A 22,316-nucleotide genomic window follows, 5' to 3' on the forward strand; every position below is an offset into this window, starting at 1 on the left:
TTGACCTTGTGATCCACCCACCTCAGTCTCCCAAACTGCTGGGACTATAGGCGTGAGCCACTGCGCCCGGCCCCAGGTATTTCTTTATAGCAGTATGAGAATGGACTAACACAGAGAGGAAAGGGGAATCATCAGGGGAGTTTCCTGCTAGGCAGGTAAGTATTGGTTCCTCAGTTCCAAAAAGAGCACCTGCTCTGAGCAGAGAGATTACAGTCTCATTTGAAATTGAGCACAGTGGCTGCAAAACAACTTCTGAAATTTTTCAAATGTCCAGGTCCTAATTAGTCTCCCAAACAAATTCTGTTTTCTTTGCTCCCCCTCACCCCAAAAAAGGTGAATTCCCTGCCACTCACTCTCCCGACCAGGAGGGCAGAGATATTAAAAACACCAAGAGTCAGGCCAAAGAAATCAACCAGAGGCTGCACGACTCAGTCCTAAATGATGGAGGGGCACTAGGTGGTGTGACCAACACTCCATGAGCACTGCCTGCCCTTGCCAGGGACCTCACGGGCTCACAATTTGAACCCACTAGCAAGAAAAGAGGTCACCTAACCAGCATTCATTGCCCAATAATGTGTCCAGCTGCAAGCCAGGACAGGGTGACAAGAAGGAAAAAAGGCACTCCAGGGCATACAAGAAAATTAACTACAGACAGATTAAAGAATTAAATATAAAACAGGATTAAAACATTAAAGATAGACTTTTACTTTCAGCCAAGAAGGAGTATTAGGGACCAAAATTACTCTCCCATCAGAGACAACCACAAAAACAAGACAAAAAAAAAAAAAATGTTTTCAAGACTTTGGGCATCATGTGACAAAGAACAGTGACCCTGAGAGCTGGGTAACAAACCAGGTGAGCCTACTACGGCCTTGAGAGCTTCCCGGTGCAACACAGAAACAGAGACCTTACATCAGAATTGTGTGCAGGAGAGGCTTAAATCCCCACGTGCCTACGTACTCACCAGGCCAGCGTGGTGCACAGCTAGCTGTGGAGCAGCCAGACTGCAAAGTGGGGCCAGAAATGCAGTTTCCAGAAAGGAGAGGCTAAGGCGGTGCAAGGCAGGGGAAACAGCTTTGGCCTCCGGCAGCCCTGGGCTTAAGGCCACCTCCCTCACTCGCTAGCTGTGTGGCATCAGGCAAGACACTTAACCTCTCTCAGTCTTGGTTTTCTCATTTGGGTATTGTGAAGATTAGCGACAATAGGTAATGCATATAGTCTGAAGTAAGTGGTGAATAAACATTAGCTATTGTTATTTCCATTCATCTAGGATTAACTATTTCCCAGAATAGTTATGTTGAATCTTGTAGGGCCAGAGAGCTGTGTTCACCAGGCCTGCAACGTAGCAGGAAGATATGAATGTTGTGTGAGTTGTTAATAGCCCGGCTACACTGAGCTCATGGTAAGCACCGTGCAGTGTAATGAGCAGTTTACCCAATCCGGATAGGATGCTATTACCATCTCTATCTCACAAACAGGGGACCAGGCAGCAGATGGGAGCAGCATGCCTAAGGCCACAGAGCTGGCCCATCCTGGAGCTGGGTTTGAACCCAGGCCATCTCCCTACACTCTCTCAGCATGCCAGCCACAAACTACATCATCAGCCTCCAGGAGGGGCCCAGCTTCCCTCCCAATCAGCTGGGTGACCCCAGCTCACTTAACCCCTCTGGAGCAGAGGCTGGATGAACAGTTTTGGAGTACCTCTCCTCCACCTGCTAGAATTCTCAGGGAACAGGGGTAAGGAGGGACTCAAGGGTGCCCAGGGCTGGCTTCACTTTTCCCTTGGGCATTATTTGGCGGTTGAGTGAGGCTGCAGTAACCAGCTCCCCAATGGCTTATATATCGATATAGGAATAAAGCCTGAAGTTGAGTCAGGTGTGGTGGCTCATGCCTGTAATTCCAGCATTTTGGGAGGCTGAGGCAGGCAGATCACAAGGTCAGGAGTTTGAGACCAGCCTAAAAATACAAAATATAAAAATGAGCAGGGCATGGTGACACATGCCTATAGTCCCAGCTACTCATGAGGCTGAGGCAGAAGAATCGCTTGAACCCGGGAGTAGGAGGTTGCAGTGAGCTAAGATCGAGCCACTGCACTCCAGCCTGGGTGACAGAGAGAAACTCTGTCTTGGGAAAAAAAAAAAAACCCTGAAGCTGAGACCACTAGTGAGACCCTCACCAAGGAGATATGGGGAATTAGCCCCTCTGCAGAGGGTCCATGCCCTGGCTCAGCACAACAGAGCCACTGCTGTGAGCCCTGCGGCAGGCATAGCTCGATGCCCAGGGGCACTTGGCCTTCTTAATCCAACCCCCTAGAAGGTGGGGCTGTGGCCTTTGCCTCTGGAAGGGACTGCCCTTCCTCCCAGTTCCTCTCTTGCAGGATAAGCAGCTGACATGGAGAGATTTGATCAGATGAGGAAGAAAAAAAGACTCTTCTCTATTCCTAGGAGTACTTGACACCAACACAAAAAAATCTCAACAACTCGGATTCTATGTCTATAGAGAAGCATTTAGGTCTATTCAAAGGATTCCTGCTGCAGCTGGGATCCCGGAGGAAGAAACACACCCTTATTCCGGGAGGAGCTGGCTCCTCATTGTCCCCTTTGTTGCCCCACAACACAGCCAGGTTCTCCACTTCTTTGTCTTTTTATTTATTTATTTATTTTGAGACAGAGTCTTACTCTATTAACCAGGCTGGAGCACAGAGGGCTCATTGCAACCTCTGCCTTCCAGGCTCAAGCAATTCTCCTGCCTCAGCCTCCTGAGTAGCTGAGATTACAGGCGCAAACCACTACACCAGGCTAATTTTTGTATTTTTAGTAGAGATGGGGTTTCCCCATGTTGGCTAGGCTGGTCTCAAACTCCTGGTGTCAAGTGATCTGCCCACCTCAGCCTCCCAAAGTGCGAGGATTACAGGAGCGAGCCAACTCACCCAGCCCAGGTTCTCCATCTCTTAAGCCTCAGAATGACTAAAGTGAACTCTAGACCCGTGTTTATTGAGCTTCCAGTAATTCCCGGCCGGCATTTGTAGTACTTGTGATCCCCCTGCCTCCAGAGTGCTAACAGGAACACAGACCCTGCCCTGTCATGCTGGTAGGAGTATAAATTAGCATGAGTGTCTCCAGGGGGCGATTTAGCAATTTCCACAAAGCAACTGACATACTCCCATACCAGCTACCCAGAAATTCCAGTTTTACAAAGTTATCCCATAGATATACGCATTCTTCAGCACAAAGATGTACAGATAGGGATGTTTACGACACATAGCCCTACTGGTAATAGCAAAAGATAGGAATTAACCTATAGTGTCCTTGACCGGAGACCTGCTCAGTGAGTTGTGGTGCACCCCAGGCAACATGATGGTGCATCCATAAACACATGGAACGATCTACATACGACTCCATGGTGGGCTGGCTGCAAGCTTCCTGAATCCCATGCTTTGTGGCCTCTTGCAGTTACCCTGGGCTTGGCCCCAGGGCATGCTCTGACTAATTGAACAGCAGAAATGTTAATGCACGCAGAGGCTTAGAAAGGGCTTACTTACTTCCTCCCTCTTGCTTCTCTGTGATCACCAAGAGAACGTGCCTAGGCCAGCCCGAACTTTGTCAGGTTTGCCTCACACTGGGCACTACTTGCAGGGGTCTGTCTTACAGACTCTGACTGAGCAATGGATGAATAAAATATACTGATACACAGATACATGCTTTGGTAGTTTGGCTGAGGGTCAGTGGCTGCTTACAGACTCCCTGGAGAGTGCTATAAAGAGTTGCAACCAGCACCCCTTACTACTTCCTGAGACTTGCATTTATTTAGTAAAGTTTAATTGGCAAAGGCTTGAGTCAACACCACTAGAGTGAAAGATTAAAGGACAGGTTCTGATGCTTAAAGCAAATACTATTCGTAGGTAATATCTTTGGTCGACTTCTTCCTGAGAGGGCTATTTGGCTTAAAGGTTAGTTTTAAGACTTCATGAGTAAACAAGCTAGCTAGGTAAACTAGTCACATTCCTTTGTACTTGTGCTTTAATCTCTCTGGCTCCTGCAAAGAGACTCTGGCTGCCTTCAGCCAAGAACTATAGAAAAAACTTTTAGGCCTTTTAAAATGGTTTGAGACTATATTCTATAACTTTCTCTAATATTTTTCCCTTAATATTTTTGTCACCACCCTGGGTGAATTCCCACAGAATTAGCCGGCCAACCTGCTGAATGATAAAAGGCCACGTGGAGTAGAGTGGAGCTGTCTAGGAAAGGCTCCATACGTGTAAGAGAGCCCAGCCAAGAGCAGCAAAGTCACCATACTGACCCATAGCTGGCCGCCAGTGCATGGGCCAGCCCTGGCAAGCCCACCAGAATCACTGGAAATAATAAAAAGTAGTTGTTTTAAAGCACTAAGTTTTGGGATGGTTTGTTATGCAGCAATAGCTAACCACAAAGACAGAGTTGGAAAAAAGCAAGATACAAAAGAGGATGTATAGTTACTATTGTGTATAAAAAGCAACAATAGGCTGGGTGCAGTGGCTCATACCTGCAATGCCAGCACTTTGGGAGGCCAGGGAGGGTGGATCACCTGAGGTAAGGAGTTCAAGACCAGCCTGGCCAACATGGCAAAATCCCATTCTACTAAAAATGCAAAAATTAGCTGGCATGTTGGCAGATGCCTATAATCCCAGTACTCAGGAGGCTGAGGCAAGAGAATTGCTGGAACCCAGGAGGCAGAAGGTGCCGTGAGCCAAGATCACACCACTGCACTCTAGCCTGGGCAACAGAGTGAGACTCTGTCTCAAAAAACAAAAAAAAAAAAAACCAATAACATGTTTTCTTTTTTTTTTTTTTTTTGAGACAATTTCACTGTTGTTACCCAGGCTGGAGTGCAATGGCACTATCTCGGCTCACCACAACCTCTGCCTCCTGGGTGCAGGCAATTCTCCTGCCTCAGCCTCCTGAGTAGCTGGGACTACAGGCATGCACCACCATGCCCCGCTAATTTTTGTATTTTTAGTAGAGACAGGGTTTCACCTTGTTGACCAGGATGGTCTCGATCTCTTGACCTCGTGATCCACCCACCTCAGCCTCCCAAAGTGCTGGGATTATAGGCGTGAGCCACCGCACCCAGCCCACATGTTTTCTTATAAATGTGCAGATACTCAGAATACTTCTAAAAGGACCCCCTGGAAAGTCTAAAGAGTGGCTGTTCCTATGGAAGGGAGCACGAGGACATGGAGACGATGGAGGGGGTTATTTTTCACCATATACCCTTTTGTATAATTTGATTTTTATTACCATGTACATTCATTACCTACACAAAACATGAACCAGATCATTTAAAGAGAAGAAAGATGACCCACATTACTGTATGCTCTTGGTCTAGAGTGGCTATTCTGGCCACCCCAGAGGGGTTTCCCTGGCTCAGTCCATCATCTCAGAGCCAAGGAAGGAGTTTTACATCTGCAATCATGACCGAAAGCCCTTCTCCCACTCTCCCTGGGCCTCCAGCCTCACGCACCCGCACTCCAGGTCCTCTGCATCTTTCCAAGGCCGTGGCCATCTGACTCACCCAGTGGTGCTTAGACATGTCATGCCTCTCTCCCTTCTCTTCCTACATTCCCAGCCATCCTTTAAGACACATTTCATGTCAGGTTGGGGCAGCTTCTCTTACTCTCTTGGTCCGGGCTATCAGGGTCCTGGTGGCACTTTGCACATCACCCCCATTTGTTCAGCACCAGCCAGCACCAAGGATTTACAGCTGTGAACAAGACCTAGTGGGTCTCTACCCTCAAGGGGCTTATACTCTAGACAGGGAAGACAAAGAGATAAACCAGAAATGGACCAGTCAGTAGTAAGAGCTGTGCAGAGGATTAAAAGAGGGTGGCTAGAGCTACTGTGGACTGGGCTGTCAGATAAGGGAAAGACTCCAAGGGTGGGTATCCAAGACTTGAATAAGGAGATGGAGGCCGTCCTGCAGATCCAAGGGAAGAGCATTCCAGGAGAGGGAGCATCTCCTGGAAAGGCCCTGAGGTGGGAACGGAGCTGGTGTGTCCCAGGAACAGCGGGAAGCCCTGTGTGGCTGGGTGGAAGAAAGGGCATTGGGGTGGGGATAGGCAGAGGGGCAGGTAAGCGCAGACTGTGGCGAGGGTCTGGCATTCATGTGAAGCTCAACTGGGAGTCTGAGGTGTTTTAAGCAGGGTGAGGAAATGCTCTGATTTCAGTTTTTAAAAGATGCCTGTGTTGGCCCTGTGGAGAACAGACCCAGGATGGGGCTGGTGGCAACACTGGAAATGGTTAGGAGTTACTGTAGTAGTGAGGTGACAGGTGTCCATGACTTGTGCAGGACGAGGTGAGAAACGTGCAGAAAGAGAGAAAGAGACTGAGTGGGGACATCATTGAAGGTGAAAGAAAATAGGATTTACTGATGGATTAAACTGGAGGTGTGGTAGACAGAATAACAGCCCCCAGAGATGTCCACATGCTCATCTCTGAAACCTGTGGATACATTGTTTTATGTGGCAAAAGGGGCTTTGAGGATGTAATTAAGGATCTCAAGATAGGAGAATTATCCTGGATTATTTGGGTGGGCCCACTGGGTCCTTAGAATAGGGAAGCTAGAGGGTCAGAGTTCAAGGAGATGTTATGATGGAAGTAGGGAGAGCAACTAGAGGAGGTTAAACCGCTGGCTTTAAAGAAGGAGGAAGGCGGCCAGGCGTGACGGCTCATGCCTGTAAGCCAAGAAGTTTGGGAGGCTGAGGCAAGAGGATTGCTTGAGCCCAGGGGTTTGAGACCAGCCTAGGCAACATAGTGAGACTGTCTCTACAAAAATTTTTTTAATTAGCTAGGCTTGGTGGTGCACACCTGTAGTCCCAGCTACTCGGGAGGCTGAGGCAGGAGGATGGCTTGAGCCTGGAAGGTTGAGGCCGTGGTGAGCCATGATTACACCACTACATTCCAGCTTGGGAGACAGAGCAAGACCTTATCTTAAAAAAGAGAGAGAGAGAGAGAGAGATGGCACTAAGCAGCCCCAGCAGCCTCTAGAAGCTGGAAAAGGCACGAACATAGATCCTCCCCAAAAACCCCCTGAAGGAACGCAAAACCACTGACAGTTGAACTCAGCCCAGTGAGACCCATTTCTGACTCTGACCTCCAGAATGCTGAGAGAAGACACATGCATTGTTTGAAGCCAGCAAATGTCGATCATTTGTTACAGCAGCCACAGGAAACGAGCACCCCGGGATGAGGAAAGGAGAGAGGTTGAGGATAAGCCCTCGATTGTAGACCGCACCGTGGAGCAGAGCGTGGTGTCCTTTTACCATTTACTGCGGTGAGGAGGAATCAAACCAAGAGCGCTGCTTGGGCCAAGTGAAATGTGAGACTACGGCATTCAATACCCAAGCAGAGAAACCAAGTCCAGAGCGAAGCTGGAGGACTGCGCGAGAAGGAGCCGGGAGGAGAAACCCGGACCACGTCTGCTCCCGATACCAAGATGAGGAAGGGTTTCTGGAAAGACGGATGTTTGAGTGCGTTGAAAGCAGCTGGAACATCGAGTGTAAGATCACAGACTATCCAAGAGACCTGGCAGCACACAGGTCACATCAAAGGGTGGCCTCGACGTAAGGAGTCTCAGGGGGACTGCGGGGTATGAGCCCAACTCACTGGACTGAGGGTTTGCTGGGGAAGGGAGCAGAGGGCTGGGCCAGTCCTTAGACAGCAAGGGGGGTCCAGGGAGCCTTTAGCAGGGAAGTCTAGGGTGCCTGTGCCTGCCTAAGGGAAGGGTCAGGAGAGAGAAGGGAAGGCTACGGCAGCCGGGTCCTGAGAGGGTGAGAACGGAAGGGATTCTGAGCACAGGTAAAGGAGCCGCTGGCCTCCAAAGGCAGTGAGAGCCCCAAGCAGTAACTGAGGGGAAAGCTGGTCGAGTTAGTGGCATGAAACAAGGGGGTTTCCTAACTGTTTTATTTCCTCAGTAAAGTATGAGGCAAGTCATGAGCTAGCTGTGAGAGAGTGGCTTTCAGAGGAAGGGAGAGTGGAGCACGTGGAACCGACACTTTGGATCGTGGAAATCTGACCTACTGAAGAGTGGTGGTGCTCCTTGAGGTCTTTCGTCACCACTTACGAGTGGTCAACAGGGTTGATGGGCATCCCCAGGGGCATACAGCTGCGCAGTGCAGGCATGAGAGGCAGAGAGGTGCGTGTAACAGGGCAGGGACACTGTCAAGCAGTGGGGTTACAAGAGAAGGGCACACACCTCCTAGAAAACACAGATGAGGCCAGGCGTGATGGCTCATGCCTGTAATCCCAGCCACTTTGGGAGGCCGAGGTGGGCAGATCACCAGAGGAGTTCGAGACCAGCCTGGTCAACATGATGAAACCCCGTTTCTACTAAAAAAATACCAAAAACTCAGCTGGACGTGGTGGCACGCACCTGTAATCGCAGCTATTGGGGAGGCTGAGGAAGAAAAATTGCTTAAACCTGGGAGGCGGAGGTTGCAGTGAGCTGAGATCGCAGCACTGCATTCCAGCCTGGGTGACAGAGTGATACTCTGTCTCAAAAAAAAGAAACACAAATAAGGAAATACAAATAAGTTGACCCCATGTAAGTCATACCAGGTCACCCCTCCCCTCTAAACCCTCCAATGGTTCCCCCTCTCCCCCCAAGTGAAGGCCAAAATCCTTCTAACTTACCACCTAGCCCCTACCTCCGTCTGTCACCCTCACACTTACATTCTAGTTCCAGTGCTTGCGCCACGGGAGGGTCTCATAAATATTTCTGGACTCAACCAATCAATCAATATGTCTCCCCTTCGGGAGACTCAGCTCCCTTGGGGTGACTGTGGGCCGGAATCCAGGCCTCCCATTTCCATGGCAGGGCTCCCTCTGGTCCTCCCGACTCTCACAACTCTCTTGGTTTAACCTGTGGCCCCGTTCAGAGGGCCTGGCTCTGACTCTTGACTGAAAAGCAAAGATGGCAAAAGGCAAAGATGAAGGGACCCAGGGAAGTTGGCAGAAACAATATTCTGGGAAAATCTTGGTAGTCAGAGTCCAGGCTTCGTGCCAAGCCTCCCCCTACATCCACACACCGTGCAGAGGCTAGAACAGGATGGGAGAGTAAAGTGTGGGAAGGGAAGACAATCTTTCCGCTACACTGCAGAAGAGATGAGTACGCTGGTCGTGTGCACACACCCACACACGCACGCACACATGCACACGCACGCACACATGCACACACACACAAGCACACGCGCACACACACATGCACACGCACACACGCACAAAGTCCCTGGAGAGGCCTGACGCAAGGAAAGGCAACCTGAAAGTCACTGGCACAGAGCTAGTTTGGCCTGTCCCCAGAGCCCTGCAGGGCAGGAAGTGACTCCACCAGGCAGGGGAATGTTATCAGGCCAGCCCAGAGGGCTTAGAAATGGCCTCTCAGGAAGCCAGCTCCACACAGGCGAGTTCAGCACACTCACAGAGAGCCAAAAGAAAGAGCGGCAGCCTTGAGGATGCACGCCAGCAGGCAGACAGGTGGCCCTGAGTGCTGGCCTGGTGGTGTGGAGAGGAGGGTCCGCTCAGAGGGGTGTCCATAGCAAGTGAGATCTGGGCCGGGCCTCAGGGACTTCTCCAAGTGTGGCCGATTTCCCCAAGTGCGATTCCAGGCAGAAAGGAGGCTCCGCGCTGTTTGAGTGAAGTGAAGCAGTGGCCGGGAAAGGGTGCCACAGGCTGCGAGCCAGCTTTGAAAGGTCTCAGAGGCCACCTCCCCAGGCCACAGGGCCCAAGACTCAGTGGTGAGGCCCCTCTCTTGGCTTGGTGGGCCAGGGACAGGTGGGTGGCATTCACTGCAGGTCCCAGGGCCTGGCATCTTAACTGAACACTCCTTGGGGCTGGCTCACTTCAGAGAAAACGCGGCTTCCTGTGAGGCTTCGCACCTGCCAAAGCCGGGGCGGGGTGGTGGGGGGGGGGAATTCCTCAAGGGAACCAGCCCTCTCAGCAAAAGGGTCCAGCCCATCTGCATTTGCCAAGCGAAGAAGACCACAGAGGGGCAGTGGAGAGGACCCAGAACCCTTCCTTGGGGAAGGCTGCTCAGGGGAAGGACCCTGCAGGTGCACGAAAGCCACAGGGAGGGAAGGTCATGGGCATTCAATTCAGCCAGCCCCACCAGCAAGCCATTGGCCAGGACTCACCAGGCGCCCAGGCAGGCAGGGCCACACAGCCACCCTGGGGAGGACACCAACAGTCTTTGCTGTGGGACCAGGTCTCGGGCAGATGCCCACTCAGATGTCACTCCCAGTCCTGAGCACATGCCCTTGTCTGCTAAGAGCTATGAGTCCATCTTAGACGTCAGTCCAGGGCCTCAGGCCAGTGGCTGGCACACAGGTGTTCAGTAAGAGTCCAATGAGTAAATGAATCTAAGTAAACTCCTCAAGGGCAGAGGCCAAGTTGTTCATTTAATAATTTTCTTTGCTTTTTCTGTTTTGTTTTTTTTTTTTTCTTTTTTTTGGAGACAAGAGTCTTGTTCTGTCATCCAGGCTGAAGTGCACCTGGATGAAGTGCAATGGCACCATCTCAGCTCACTGCTACCTCTGCCTCCCAAGTTCAGGCAATTCTCCTGCCTCAGCCTCCCACATAGCTGGAATTACAGGTGCATGCCACCACACCCAGCCAATTTTTTGTATTTTTAGTAGAGACGGGGTTTCACCATGTTGGTCAGGCTGGTCTCAAAATCCTGACTTCATGTCATCCACCCTCCCTAGGATTACAGGCATGAGCTACCACACCCAGCCTAAGCCTCACCTCTATCTGCAAGGTTGGAACAGGGGTAAGGAGGGACTCAAGGGTGCCCAGAGCTGGTTTTGCTTTTCCCTCGGGCATTATTTAGGGGTTAAGTGAGGCTGAAGTAACCAGCTCCCAATGCTTTATATAGAGATAAAGCCTGAAGCTGAATAAAAACCACTAGTGAGACCCTCACCAAGGAGATATGGGGAATTAGCTGCCCTGCAGGGGGTCTATGGCCTGCCTCAGCCCAACAGAGCCACTGCTGTGAGCCCTGTGGCTGCCACAGCTCAATGCCCAGGGGCACTTGGCCTCCTTGATCCCCCCACCCCCTGCCCTGGGGAAGGTGGGGCTGTGGCCTTTGCCTCTGGAAGGGACTGCCCTTCCTCCCAGTTCCTCCCTTGCACGATAAGCAGCTGACATGCAGACATTTGATCAGATGCGGAAGAAAAAAAACTTGAGTTTCTTTTTTTTTTTGGAGAGGGGAGAAGGAGAGAGCAAGAGTTTCTTCTCTGTTCCTGGAAGTACTTGATATACACACACACAAAAAAACTCAAAAACTCAATTTCACTGAATAATTAATTGAGCACCAACTGTATGCCAGACACTATTACTGGTGCTTGGGATACAGCAATGAACGAAACCAGCCAAATCCCTGCCCTCCCGGGGCACATTCCTCTCTGCATCCCCACCACACACACAGCACCCCCACATCCTGTGCTGGGCTCGCAAAAGCACTGAGGGAACGGCTGGAGGAGGGGGACTGTGGAGTCTGGCAGCCGTGGGCTGAAGCCCGGGTGCTGCACTCACTCGTCCTATAACCCAGCCAACAATGTGCGTCTTCGGCTTTGGGCCTGAGTCACAATCAGTACAACCAGAACCCCACCTCCCCCAGGCAGGGCTTGTGACATCCACCATCACTGCTGCTCTTATCAACCCACCTGCCCCCTGCACCCTTTGCAAAGAACCAAGCATCTGAACCTTTCTCCCCTACTTCCACACACAAGACTCCCGACTCAGTCAGCTGCTTTCAGATAATGCCGGGGCTGGAAACTGCACTGTCTCATTTATTCCTCAAAACAACCTTGCAGATAAAGGTGAGGCTTAGGCCGGGCACAGTAACTCACACCTATAATCCCAGCACTTTGGGAGGCCAAAGCAGGCAGATCACTTGAGCCCAGGAGTTCGAGACCAGCCTAGGTAACATGGGGAAACCTCATCTCTACAAAAAATACAAAACTTGGCTGTGCACAGTGGCTCATGCCTATAATCCCAGCACTTTGGGAGGCTGAGGTGGGCTGATCACCTGTGGTCAGGAGTTCAAGACCACCCTGACCAACATGGTGAAACCCCGTCTCTATTAAAAATATTAAAAATTAGCTGGGCATGGTGGCGCATGCCTGTAATCCCAGCTACTCAGGAGGCTGAGGCAGGAGAATTGCCTGAACCCAGGAGGTGGGGGTTGCGGTGAGCTGAGATCGTGCCATTGCACTCCAGCCTGGGTAACAAGAGCGAAAGTCCATCTCAAAAAGAAAAAAAAAAATTAACTGGGCATGGTGGTGCATGCCTATAGTCCCAGCTACTTGGAAGCCCAGGACGTTGAGGCTTCACTGAGCCATGATCACACCCCTGCACTCCAGCAACAGAGTGAGACCCTGTCTCAAAAACAAAACAAAAAGAGTGAGGCTCGGAAAAGTTGAGTCACTCACTCACTCACTCAAGGCCAGACAAGCAGAAAGTGTCAGAACCGGGATCTGAACCCTGGTCTAACAGGGCAAAGCCCGCTGCTTTCTCCTGCCCAAGGTTCCTTTCCCCTTTGCTAAATTACCTCTATATACCTGGAAGGGTGAACTACTGTTCCACTTGCCCAGGACTGAGGGAGTTTCTGGGACTTGAATGCTAAAACCAGGACGAGTTGGTCACCCTCATGCCACCAGCCTGCCCAAGGTCCTCCTCCTAGTGCCCTGCCATGCCCCGCTTACCATTGCCACTGAGTCTGAGCTCTCCAGTGTCCCAGCTGCACCCTCCGTGCCTTGCAAGCAATGCTGTCATTGCTGTCCTCAGGCGGCAGGGTCACATTCTGTCTCCCACTTGGACAACCATGTCAAGTCTGGTCCTAGAACTCCGTGTACCATAATCACCTGGGGCACTGTCAAGGATCCTGCTTCCTGAGTCCCCAAACCACTAAGACCTCCAGAAGCAGAAGCCTGGGCCCAGCCTGCCAATCCAAGTTGCTAACTAGCCCCCAGGAGATGCTGGTGCCCAGAGGTTGAGGACAAGCCTGAACTGTAAGCTTTCCCTACCTGGTGACCTGCTCACTCTGTTTCTTCTGATGCCCCTCTGATACCTGGTGCTGTGCCCACACATAGTAGGTGCTCATTAAATGCTAACCACTGTGCTTCAGAGCAAAGGCTCCCATACTTGCCTACTCAAACTAGCTGAGGCTGTTTAAAAATGTAGATTTCCAGCTTCTACCTTCGGCCAAGAGAATCACCACCCTCAGCCGAGACGTCTGGTAATCTATAAAGTACACTTGGTTTAGTATTACTCAAAGCATGTCACATACCTGCAGCACTGGGACCTTAAGAATGCAGAACCCAGCTCCACCCCAGACCCGCTGCAGCAGTATCTCTGGGAGCAGGGCTTTGCAATTTGGATTCTAATAAGCTAAGTGATTTTTTGATCCAACCAGTTTAGAGAAATATTAGTGTAATAGAAGAACAGTGAAACTAGTTGGAAGTGGGCTAGAATCCAGCTCAATTAACAGCTCTAGCTGCAGTCTATGCAATCCCTGAATGAGAATTACCCCGGCCTCATTCACTTGTTGTGATGATTAACTGAGATCTATGTAAAAGTTCATGCCCCGAATCTGGCACACAAGAGAGACCCAAGAGGCTGGGTGCAGTGGCTCATGCCTGTAATCCCAGCACTTTGGGAGGCCAAGCGGAGAAAATCACTTGAGCCCAGGAGTTCAAGACCAGACTGGACAACATAGAGAAACCCCTGTCTCTACAAAAAAATAAAGAGAGAGAAAGACAGAGAGAGAGAGACCCAAGAAATGCAATTCATTCTTCTTCCCTACTAGCACTGTTTTAACACCCATGAAGTCAGGACAACTAGTTTCAGATGATCAAGTAATGTGTACAAGGTCACTTGGAGGGCAGAGGCAGGAAGATTCTGACTCCAGGCCTGGTGGCCTCTAAAAGGACCAGACCAGATCTGCTCTGCATGGTTCTGGCGCTGCCACCACTAGCCACACTTGATAAGCAGGGATGGACAAACCCCATGGGGGAAAGGGCTGCAGCCACTCCACTAGCTTTCCTGTGGCTGTAGCCATCTTTCATATTTTATATGGCACCCATCTGACCCATCTCTAGGTCAGACATCTGTTCATTCTTGTCTTAGTGGCTGCTGGGGATGCTTCTGAGGTCTCAGAAAACCTCGACCCTCTTCCTGGGCTTCTCAGGCAGGAGACACTGGCTTTCACGCATGTCTAACCTACAACCCTCCACCATCTACTAAGCATGAGGTCACTCAGAGGGTCAGGAAGCCACCCACGTGTGGCCAATGTGAATAAGGAGCAAAGGCCACTCCTGCATGCCCAGGGCACAGCCGGCCAGGCAGCTGAGGTGCAGAGGTGCTCTGCGTAAATGAGAGGTGTTGTACCAGTTGGAATGCCTTCAACAGCCAGTAATGACCAAATGACTGACTCAGTGTGGCTTCAACAAGAAGGAATTTATTCTCTCACATAACAGGAAGTCCAGAGAAGGGCTACTCCAGGCCCTGTGTCATCAGCAACCTGGTGATATAATCAGGCGAGATTCTTCTTGTCTCTCTGCACTGCCACCCTCCTTGGGTCTGCCTTACTCCTAGGCCAGGTGCCCTCATGGCCATAAGATGGCCACAGCTCCGGGCCTCAAAGATATGAACGATTTCCAGGGGAAAAAGAGAGACCCCTTCTTCCCTTTTAAGCACAGCACAAGGAAATCTCTGGCGGAAGCCCCTCCACTGAGCAAATGCTCCCTGAGGTCTCATTGGTCAGAACTAAGCCACATGCTCACACTTCAACCAATCACAGGCAAGGGAGTTTATCTACTGCGGCCAGGGCTGCTACAGTGAAGCACATGGCGCTACTGCTGACAGCTGAACAAAACTGGGCCCAATCAAGGAGGAAATGAGTTGGGGCTGGAGGAAGGGGGTGGAGAATGCCAGAGTAACAACCCGGGAGCCTCTGGCTGGCCATGGTTCACAAGACCCCACCAACCCCAAGGACAAACACCTGTCCTTGCAGGATGCCATTTCGCAGGGACAGAGTCATCACGTGATATTCATGTAACTTGGCCCTCACTTCCATTTTGGAAAACCCTCAGCCTGACTTCCTTACTTAGGCCTGTTCCAACTGCTCAGAGGCCTCGGGCCATGAAAGCCGACCCAATTCAACACAGCATGTGCTATGAGCCCAACTCCATGTCATGGGGCCAGAAAGGTAGAACTATGGCCCTTGGCCCTCTAGAAGCTGACCATTTGGTAAGAAGACAAGGCACATGCCAAAACAGGTGGAGTAGGGGAGGGAAACAGCCCTGAGCTGGGAGCTGAGAGCAGATAACACCCCCTACCACCAGCAACAGGTAACAGGTGGGAGCTAGTGAAGGCTTACTCTGTGCAGGCACTAAGAAGCACTTTTATGTATTTTGGTTTTCTCTTCATTTGATCCCTACAAGCTCCCTGTAAGTTTGGCACTACTGTTGCAGGTTCATAGTACCTTACCTACAGTTTCTGAAATCCAGGACTCCCTAAAAACCAAAAGTTGTTTTTTGTTGTTTATCATTTATGGGATGGCAAAAACCTCAACTGAACCCATGTGAAGCTATTTATAGTCTATTTCTCCCTTTTGCAGTTACTGCTCATATGCTTTGAGGCGGAAATACTGACCCGTTTTATTACAAAATGCTGCCCCAGACCCCACTGGGAATGTCACATAACGTCCAGTATACATAACATGTTCTAAAAAATTCTGCATTCTGAAATACATCTGGCCCCAAGGGCTTCCATAAAAGCATTTTGGATGTGTGTCACCACTCTACAAAGGGGGCTTTGCCAGCTGAAGATAATCCCTCTTGGGAAGCAGGTGAGCCACGCTTTGAAACCAAGCAACCCAACTCCAAGCCAGAGCTCTTGCCCGCTCTGCTTGCTTCTGCCACTTGCTTGTTGGTGGCTTTAAGGAGATGTCTCCCTCTCTGGAACTGTTCTGTCATCTCTAAGAGGCTGGACTACATCAATGGGTCTCAAAGTCCTTTGTTTTAAGTGTCTTAGCCCTTCCTTCAAAGGAAGCCTTAAGGAAAAGTATAACTGCTCCAGTGAGTGAGGGCTGCTCACCCAACCTCCAGAGCCCTAAAGCATGTTCCCACAGGGGTTCCTGGACAGCACAGTTGGAAAACTGTGATGCAGCATAATCTCTAAGGTCTTCTCTGGTTCTAACATCATATAGTTGTCTTCTGTGAGGCAAATAGCCTTTTCTGTGATGAAAGGATAGCTGGGAGGAACTTGAACCAGACCTTGACAGATGGGTAGGCTTTTGATCTGCAGAGAGGATTCCAGAGTCAAATAGAGTGAGCAAAGGTGCACAGACAATAAGCAAGGTGTGTGAGAGGGTCCAGGAGGCCACAGTAGCCGAGGGAGGTGGGGGGAACAAAGGCAGTGTAGCAGGTGACGGGAGGACATGACCAGACCAAGCAGATGGAGGAGGCCGGCAGCGAGCTGAGCAATCCCAGCCCCACATGTGCAGCCATAAGAAATCAAGGTCCTTCTGCCCTGACTACCACAGCCACAAGCCCCAATGCCTAGCTCAGTGCCATCAATCGGTCACTATCAAATAAATGAGTCTTTTAAATCCACAATGCAGGACACAGGGTCTGTCACAAAGGCATGGTCTTCTGGGGACAACAGGACAGAGTGTTTGAAAGCAGGAAGACCAGCCCAGAAAGGCCAAAATGGAGGGTCATGGGAGGTCTCACTGGTGTCCTTCCCTGCAGAGGGGAGTAGCTGCGTTCCCAGGAGTCTGTGGTGCCTCAGGCATGTCCAAAGAAGCCACCTCTAAGCAACAGAGCCACCTCACCCCACAGCAGAGACTCTCAGTTAAACCTCAGTCCTGTTTCCTGAGAAGACCCTCCGGCCAGCCAAGGAGGACCACAGTCCACCCAACTCCTCTCCTTCACGGGATGTGTGCATGAGCCCAGGGCGCGTCCAGGAGCCTGGCACCCTGCACCCCCTACCAAGGGGAAGCCACATTGCTGGAGATGCCACTCTTAAAACAGCACAGATCTCCACACCCTCTTCATGGGCTGAATACATTTGCCTACCAAACTTTGCCCCAGAAATACTGTTCCCGGCACCAGTTCCCTACCTACCAGTCACCAAGAGGTAATTAAAACGTCTCAAAATCTTATAGGATCCAACAGGCAATGATCTCCTCAGGGAGAAGCTACCTTTGGGGCCTAATCTTTCTAAGGGAACTCAGTCACTGAGCTTGCCTAAGAAGATTAGCAGGCTGAGGAAGGAGGGAAGCCACCCCGCCCCAGAAAAGGGAGCGGCTGTCCTTCAGGGCGGAGCAGCTGTCCGTCAGGGTGGGCGCAGACCTCCCAAGTGCCTGCTCGTGTCACTGAGAATATGCAGGATCTTGACAGGGCACTAGCTCAAGTGTGTCATTTCTAGGTCCCCCACTCTCTTTCTTCCCTGCCAGGCTGATAGCTGCAACTTGGCCTTCCTTGCCCAGGGTCACACGGGGTCAGCAGAAGGGAACCAACCCCATTATGACCATGTGCCCTGGCTGACATGTATCAGCCCACTGAATCCTCACAGGTGCCCTGGGAGAGTGGGCATTCTGAGCCTTGGCTGAGCAGGGAGGAAAGGCAGGCTCCGAGAGGCTAAGAAACAGGCCAGAGGTCACCCAGCCACTACAGGTAAAGTGCGAATTGTAGCCCAGGTGCCAGATCACAGCACTTTCACACACAGTGGAAAATGCTCCAGACCTCATCATTGGGAAGCTGGAGGATGACATTCTGGAGAGAGAGGGCAGCTGGGCCTGTCCTCCCAGTGACAAGGACCAACCAGTGAGCCAAATGGAGCTGGTATGCGGTTCTCCGTCTTCACCCCTGAGCGCCCGGGCTGCTGCCTCAGCTCCAGGTCAGGGCACCTCAGGCTTCCCCGTGTCCCCCAAGCTCCTGGACACCTTGCTGAGATGTGGATTCTAACCCCACACGTCTGAAGCAAGCCCAAGAATCTGCATTTCTCACAGGTTCCTGGGTGACGCCCACGCCATTCATCCCTGGGCGTCATCTTCAGGGTGTCAGATGGTGGTCACGAGGCCTAGGCTTCAGGGGGACTGTCTCCCCGACCCTTAACTTAGGTGACCATTCTCTCCTGGGACTCACCCGGGCCTGCTAGCTACCACCACATGGGGGTTTTCTGAGACGGTGCAATGAAAATGGTGACTACAGCAGGGTAGAGGCAGAAGATGGATTTCTAGGTTCAGTTTTCAACTTGGCATTTGTCCTTTTCTTCCTTATCCACCTCTTGGCAAAATGTCTAAACCAATTTATCTCAAAGGAGCTGGGCTGGGGCAGCACACTCTGAAAGCGTCCACTATGTAGAGTCCTGAATGGGAGGGGCTGCCACGCTTCCTTCCCGTAAGGAGCTAATGCTGCTGGGTGGGGAAGCCACTGCAAGGGGGAGTTTGGGAAGGAGGGCTCCTCTGCTCAGAACTCTCCCGCAGCCCCGTCTCAGAGGAAAGCCACAGCCTTACCCACGGCCTACAAGACCCTGCCACTGTCTGCCCTTGAAGTCCCCTCCCTAGGACACACTTTTTGCCTCCTTAGGTGTCATCTCGGATGCTGCCTTCTTGGGGAGGCCTTCCACGGCCACTTTATTTAAACTAGTAGTTCCTGCATCCCGCACTCCCAGCGCATCCCCAAAGCACCTGTACCCCTTCCCCTTTTTTCTCTTCTGATAGCACTGACCACCATCTGACACCCTGTAAACTTTACCTAATGATTATATTGATTATCTGTCTCCCGGCCCCTTCCCTACTAGGATGTGAGTTTCAAAAGGACTGAGATTTTTGCCATTTTTGTCTGTTTTGTTCACTGGTGTATTTCCAGTGCCTGAAACAGTGGCTAGTACAGAGCAGGGACTCGCTCTGAAGGAAGGAAGGAAGGAAGGAAGGAAGGAAGGAAGGAAGGAAGGAAGGAAGGAAGGGGAAGGAGTGGCTGGCTCTGAGAGATAGTAGCTACCGTAATCCTCATAACAACCCCTGCAAGGCAAGTCATTTTAATCCCATTCTAAAATGAGAAAAATGAGGCTGACAGTGGTTAAGTGATTTGGACAATGTCATCAAGTCAAGAAGAGGCCAAGGTCACAAGAATCAGTCCCCTGGCTGGCTGGTTCCAAACATTGTACTCTTTTTTCTTTCTTTTCCTTTTTCTTTTCTTTTTTTTTTTTTTTTTTTTTTTTGCTGTGGTTGTTTTCAAGGTAACTGTCTTAGTATGACAAACATGGCATTCAGTTGCTTTCCTTATTCTAAGCAGCAGATGCTTTAACTTCAGGATTTTGCAAAATCTGCCCAGAACTTGTGCTCATGCACCTGAGAATCTATGGGGGAGCTGGTGCCCCGAAAGCCAGGAAGAGTCTCTCTGCCAGCCCGAAAGTGGGAAGGCCTCCAGTCAAAGGAAGGAAAGACCCCTCCTGCAAGCAACGCCTGCACACCAAAGGAGAGCCACAGTCATTCTGGTTTGGCTTCATCGTTTTATTTTCCTACACTCGCTCTCTCTGATCTTTTCAAGTCTGGGTAACTTTTTGCCATCCATGGCTACCGCTCACCATGTGAGTCTCTGCCACAGAAATCTATCTCCCATGAGTTTCCCCAAACTGAACTTGCACACAGACCCATGGACCGCAGTGCCCCTGCAAACCCCACTCCTGAGGCCCACTCATGACTGCATCCTAGGCTATCGGGAGCAGCCCCTGGGAAGACAGCCAAGCCTTTCAGGGTCCATGAAGGTGAGGAGGAAAGGCCCAGGCCACCAAAAACCCATCTACCCTCTCATTCCAGGGACCACCATAGCTTGAGTCCCCTGTCATCTGTGTGTCATTCTCAATCACATTAACTCATCTGTTTTGTTTCAATCACTTCTCACTATCTGAAGCTGTGCTGTTTATTTATGTCCATGTTTGCTTATCATCTACCTTCTTCTGAGACCAGGGTGAGGGCATGAGGGCAGGGGCTTGGTCAGTGCTGTTCACCACTGTTCTGTGACTAGCACAGGTGGGCATGCAAATATTAGGTGAATGAATATGCAAAGACAGCAGGAAACATGTGGATTCAGAAGAAAAAAGACCAGGAGGCTCACAAGGAAACCCATTTAATCCTAACATCAACCTGCACAGACGCATCATTCTGCCTACACAGCTGGGAAGCCACAAAGTAGACCCAAGACTGTGCAACCCCAAGAGGAAAAGAAAATGCTGCAGGTAAGCGGAGAAGCAGGTGAGCCCTACTCAGAGGGCAAGGGGAAGCTGCCTCTGGGGCCCAGGACTGAATGCCATCTCCCAAGTGGCATAACTGAGAAGAGTCCACATTTTCCACCAAATGGAGCCCAGATAAGGTCTGTGCTATCTCCATGCCCTTGATGCCACCACCATGGCACCTGCGTTCACCCAGAAGATACCTGCCCACAGCACACGTCCATCACTGAGAGTGCACAAAACCTAGTTCTAATTTCCAGGCACTAATGCCACAGGACACAAACATAAAGCACCCTCCAGGAGGACACGTGACATCCCTCTCCTTTCTGAGCAGTCTGAAGTGAGAAGGTTGAAAACAGTGCAGATGTCCTTCCTTAGAGCAGTGCCGCCATCCATTCATTCACTCTTTCATTCATTTGTTCAGCCAACATGTGCTCACTGGGCCTGGGGAAGCCCAGGATGAAATGAGCCCTCTGCCCTCTGGCCACTGCGCTGGTGCCTGTGCTTTGGGCGGGTACTAAAAGACAAGCAAATATTAAAGATACTCGCTTCCAAAACAAATAAGGCCACGTGGAGCTTGCACTGGAATGGGATTCTGGATGCAATTTTTATCTGATTGGGTACAAGAACCAACTCAGTGAAAGAGGTCATGGACCAACTCCAGGCAGGAGGCTCCTACTCAGAGGCCGCCTCAGACCCCCTTCTGGCCCAGGCACCAACCCCTGACCCACCCAACTCCATCTCTCAACCTTCTTCACCCACATTCCCACCTAGCTCCACAATCTTCTCCCTCCAGGTTCCCCTGGATTTCTCCTCTGTTCCCAACCCTGACCTCTCCAGGTCGGCAGCCTTGATACTACTCTGAACGCCGGGACACACATCCCAACGTGCCTTCCACCACCACACCACACTCCCCGAGTCTGCGCTTCCACCCAGAGCCCCTTAAACATCATATGTTTACAAACCGGATTTCCCATACTGTGTTCATTCAACACCCCATACTCCAGACCCCCATAAACACATCCTGATTCCCTGAGCAAACCCTACACACACTGACTTCACCCATGTCCTGAGAGCCGCCCCTGACCCTCATCACCTCTAACTTCTTAGAAGCCCCAGGCCAGCCCCTAACCTCCTGGGGTCCCAGTGGAGCAGCGGACTCGCTGAGAACCCCTCCCCGACACCCCAGACTCCGCAGAAGCCCGCCCTGCACCTTTGAACCCCGGACGCCGGCACAGCCCCTGGCCCCCACACAGCGTGACTCGGGACACCCGGGCTCCCTCAGGCCCCGGCCCCGCGCACATCCCCTGGGCCGCGGCTCCCTCGCGGCCCGGCCGCGCCCCTGCCAGCGCCCCGCAGCCAGCAGCGCCTCGGGGGCCCTTTCCCGCGGAGGCCGCGGCGCCCCCCGCAGCCCAGGCCTGCGCGCCCGGCGCGTACCGTTGGCGATGAGCTTGGCCGACAGCTGCTTGACTAGCTCGGGGATCCGCTCCCACTGGCACTCGGAGCGGCAGCGCTCGATCTCCGTCTCCAGCCGCGAGCCCGCCTTCTTGGTCGCCATCGCGGCCTGGCCGGGCCCGGCCGCCCGCCCCGCAGGCCCCGCAGGCCCCGCCGCCGCCGCCGCGGCGCCCCCTCGCAGCCTCCCGCCGCCGCCGCGGGCTCGGGCTCCGGCTCCCGGCTCCGCGGCGTAACGGGAGCGCCGGCTGGGGAAGGGGCGGGGAGGCGGGCGGCGGCGGCGGCGGGCGCGGCGGGGCCCCGGGCGCCGCGAGGAGCGGCCCCTGCCGGCCAGGGCCGGAGCCGCAGCACTGGCCGGGGCCGGGGCCGGGGCGGAGGCGGGAGACCGAGGGCCGCAGGACGAAGGGCAGGGTGGGCAGGGAGACCAGGGGGAGGGCCTGGGGCTGTCTGGGGTGGGGTGGAGACCGAGGGGAAGTGGGGGTGGGTGTGGGGAGCAGAGTGGGGGAAGAGATGTGACTAAGGGCAGGCGAGGGGTCTGGTGGGGTAAAGGTCTGGGCAGGATGAAGGCAGGGGAAAGGATCAGGAGGGAGCTAG

General features: G+C 52.0%; 1 protein-coding gene across 6 annotated transcripts in view; it reads right to left on the reverse strand.

The window, feature by feature from the left end:
* The window catches only part of TTC7B (tetratricopeptide repeat domain 7B), a 267,642-nt gene extending 245,670 nt beyond the window's left edge, over window positions 1-21,972 (reverse strand). For all 6 annotated transcript variants that reach the window (XM_035261265.3, XM_035261263.3, XM_035261261.3 and 3 more), the window contains exon 1: window positions 21,708-21,972. In XM_035261265.3, the coding sequence (XP_035117156.1) occupies window positions 21,708-21,828 (121 nt within the window). In that variant the 5' untranslated portion in view covers window positions 21,829-21,972. The remainder of the gene's footprint in view (window positions 1-21,707) is intronic.
* Between the last annotated feature and the right edge of the window lie 344 nt (window positions 21,973-22,316).

Source organism: Callithrix jacchus, chromosome 8 (assembly GCF_049354715.1).
Source record: "Callithrix jacchus isolate 240 chromosome 8, calJac240_pri, whole genome shotgun sequence".
Taxonomy (NCBI): domain Eukaryota; kingdom Metazoa; phylum Chordata; class Mammalia; order Primates; family Cebidae; genus Callithrix; species Callithrix jacchus.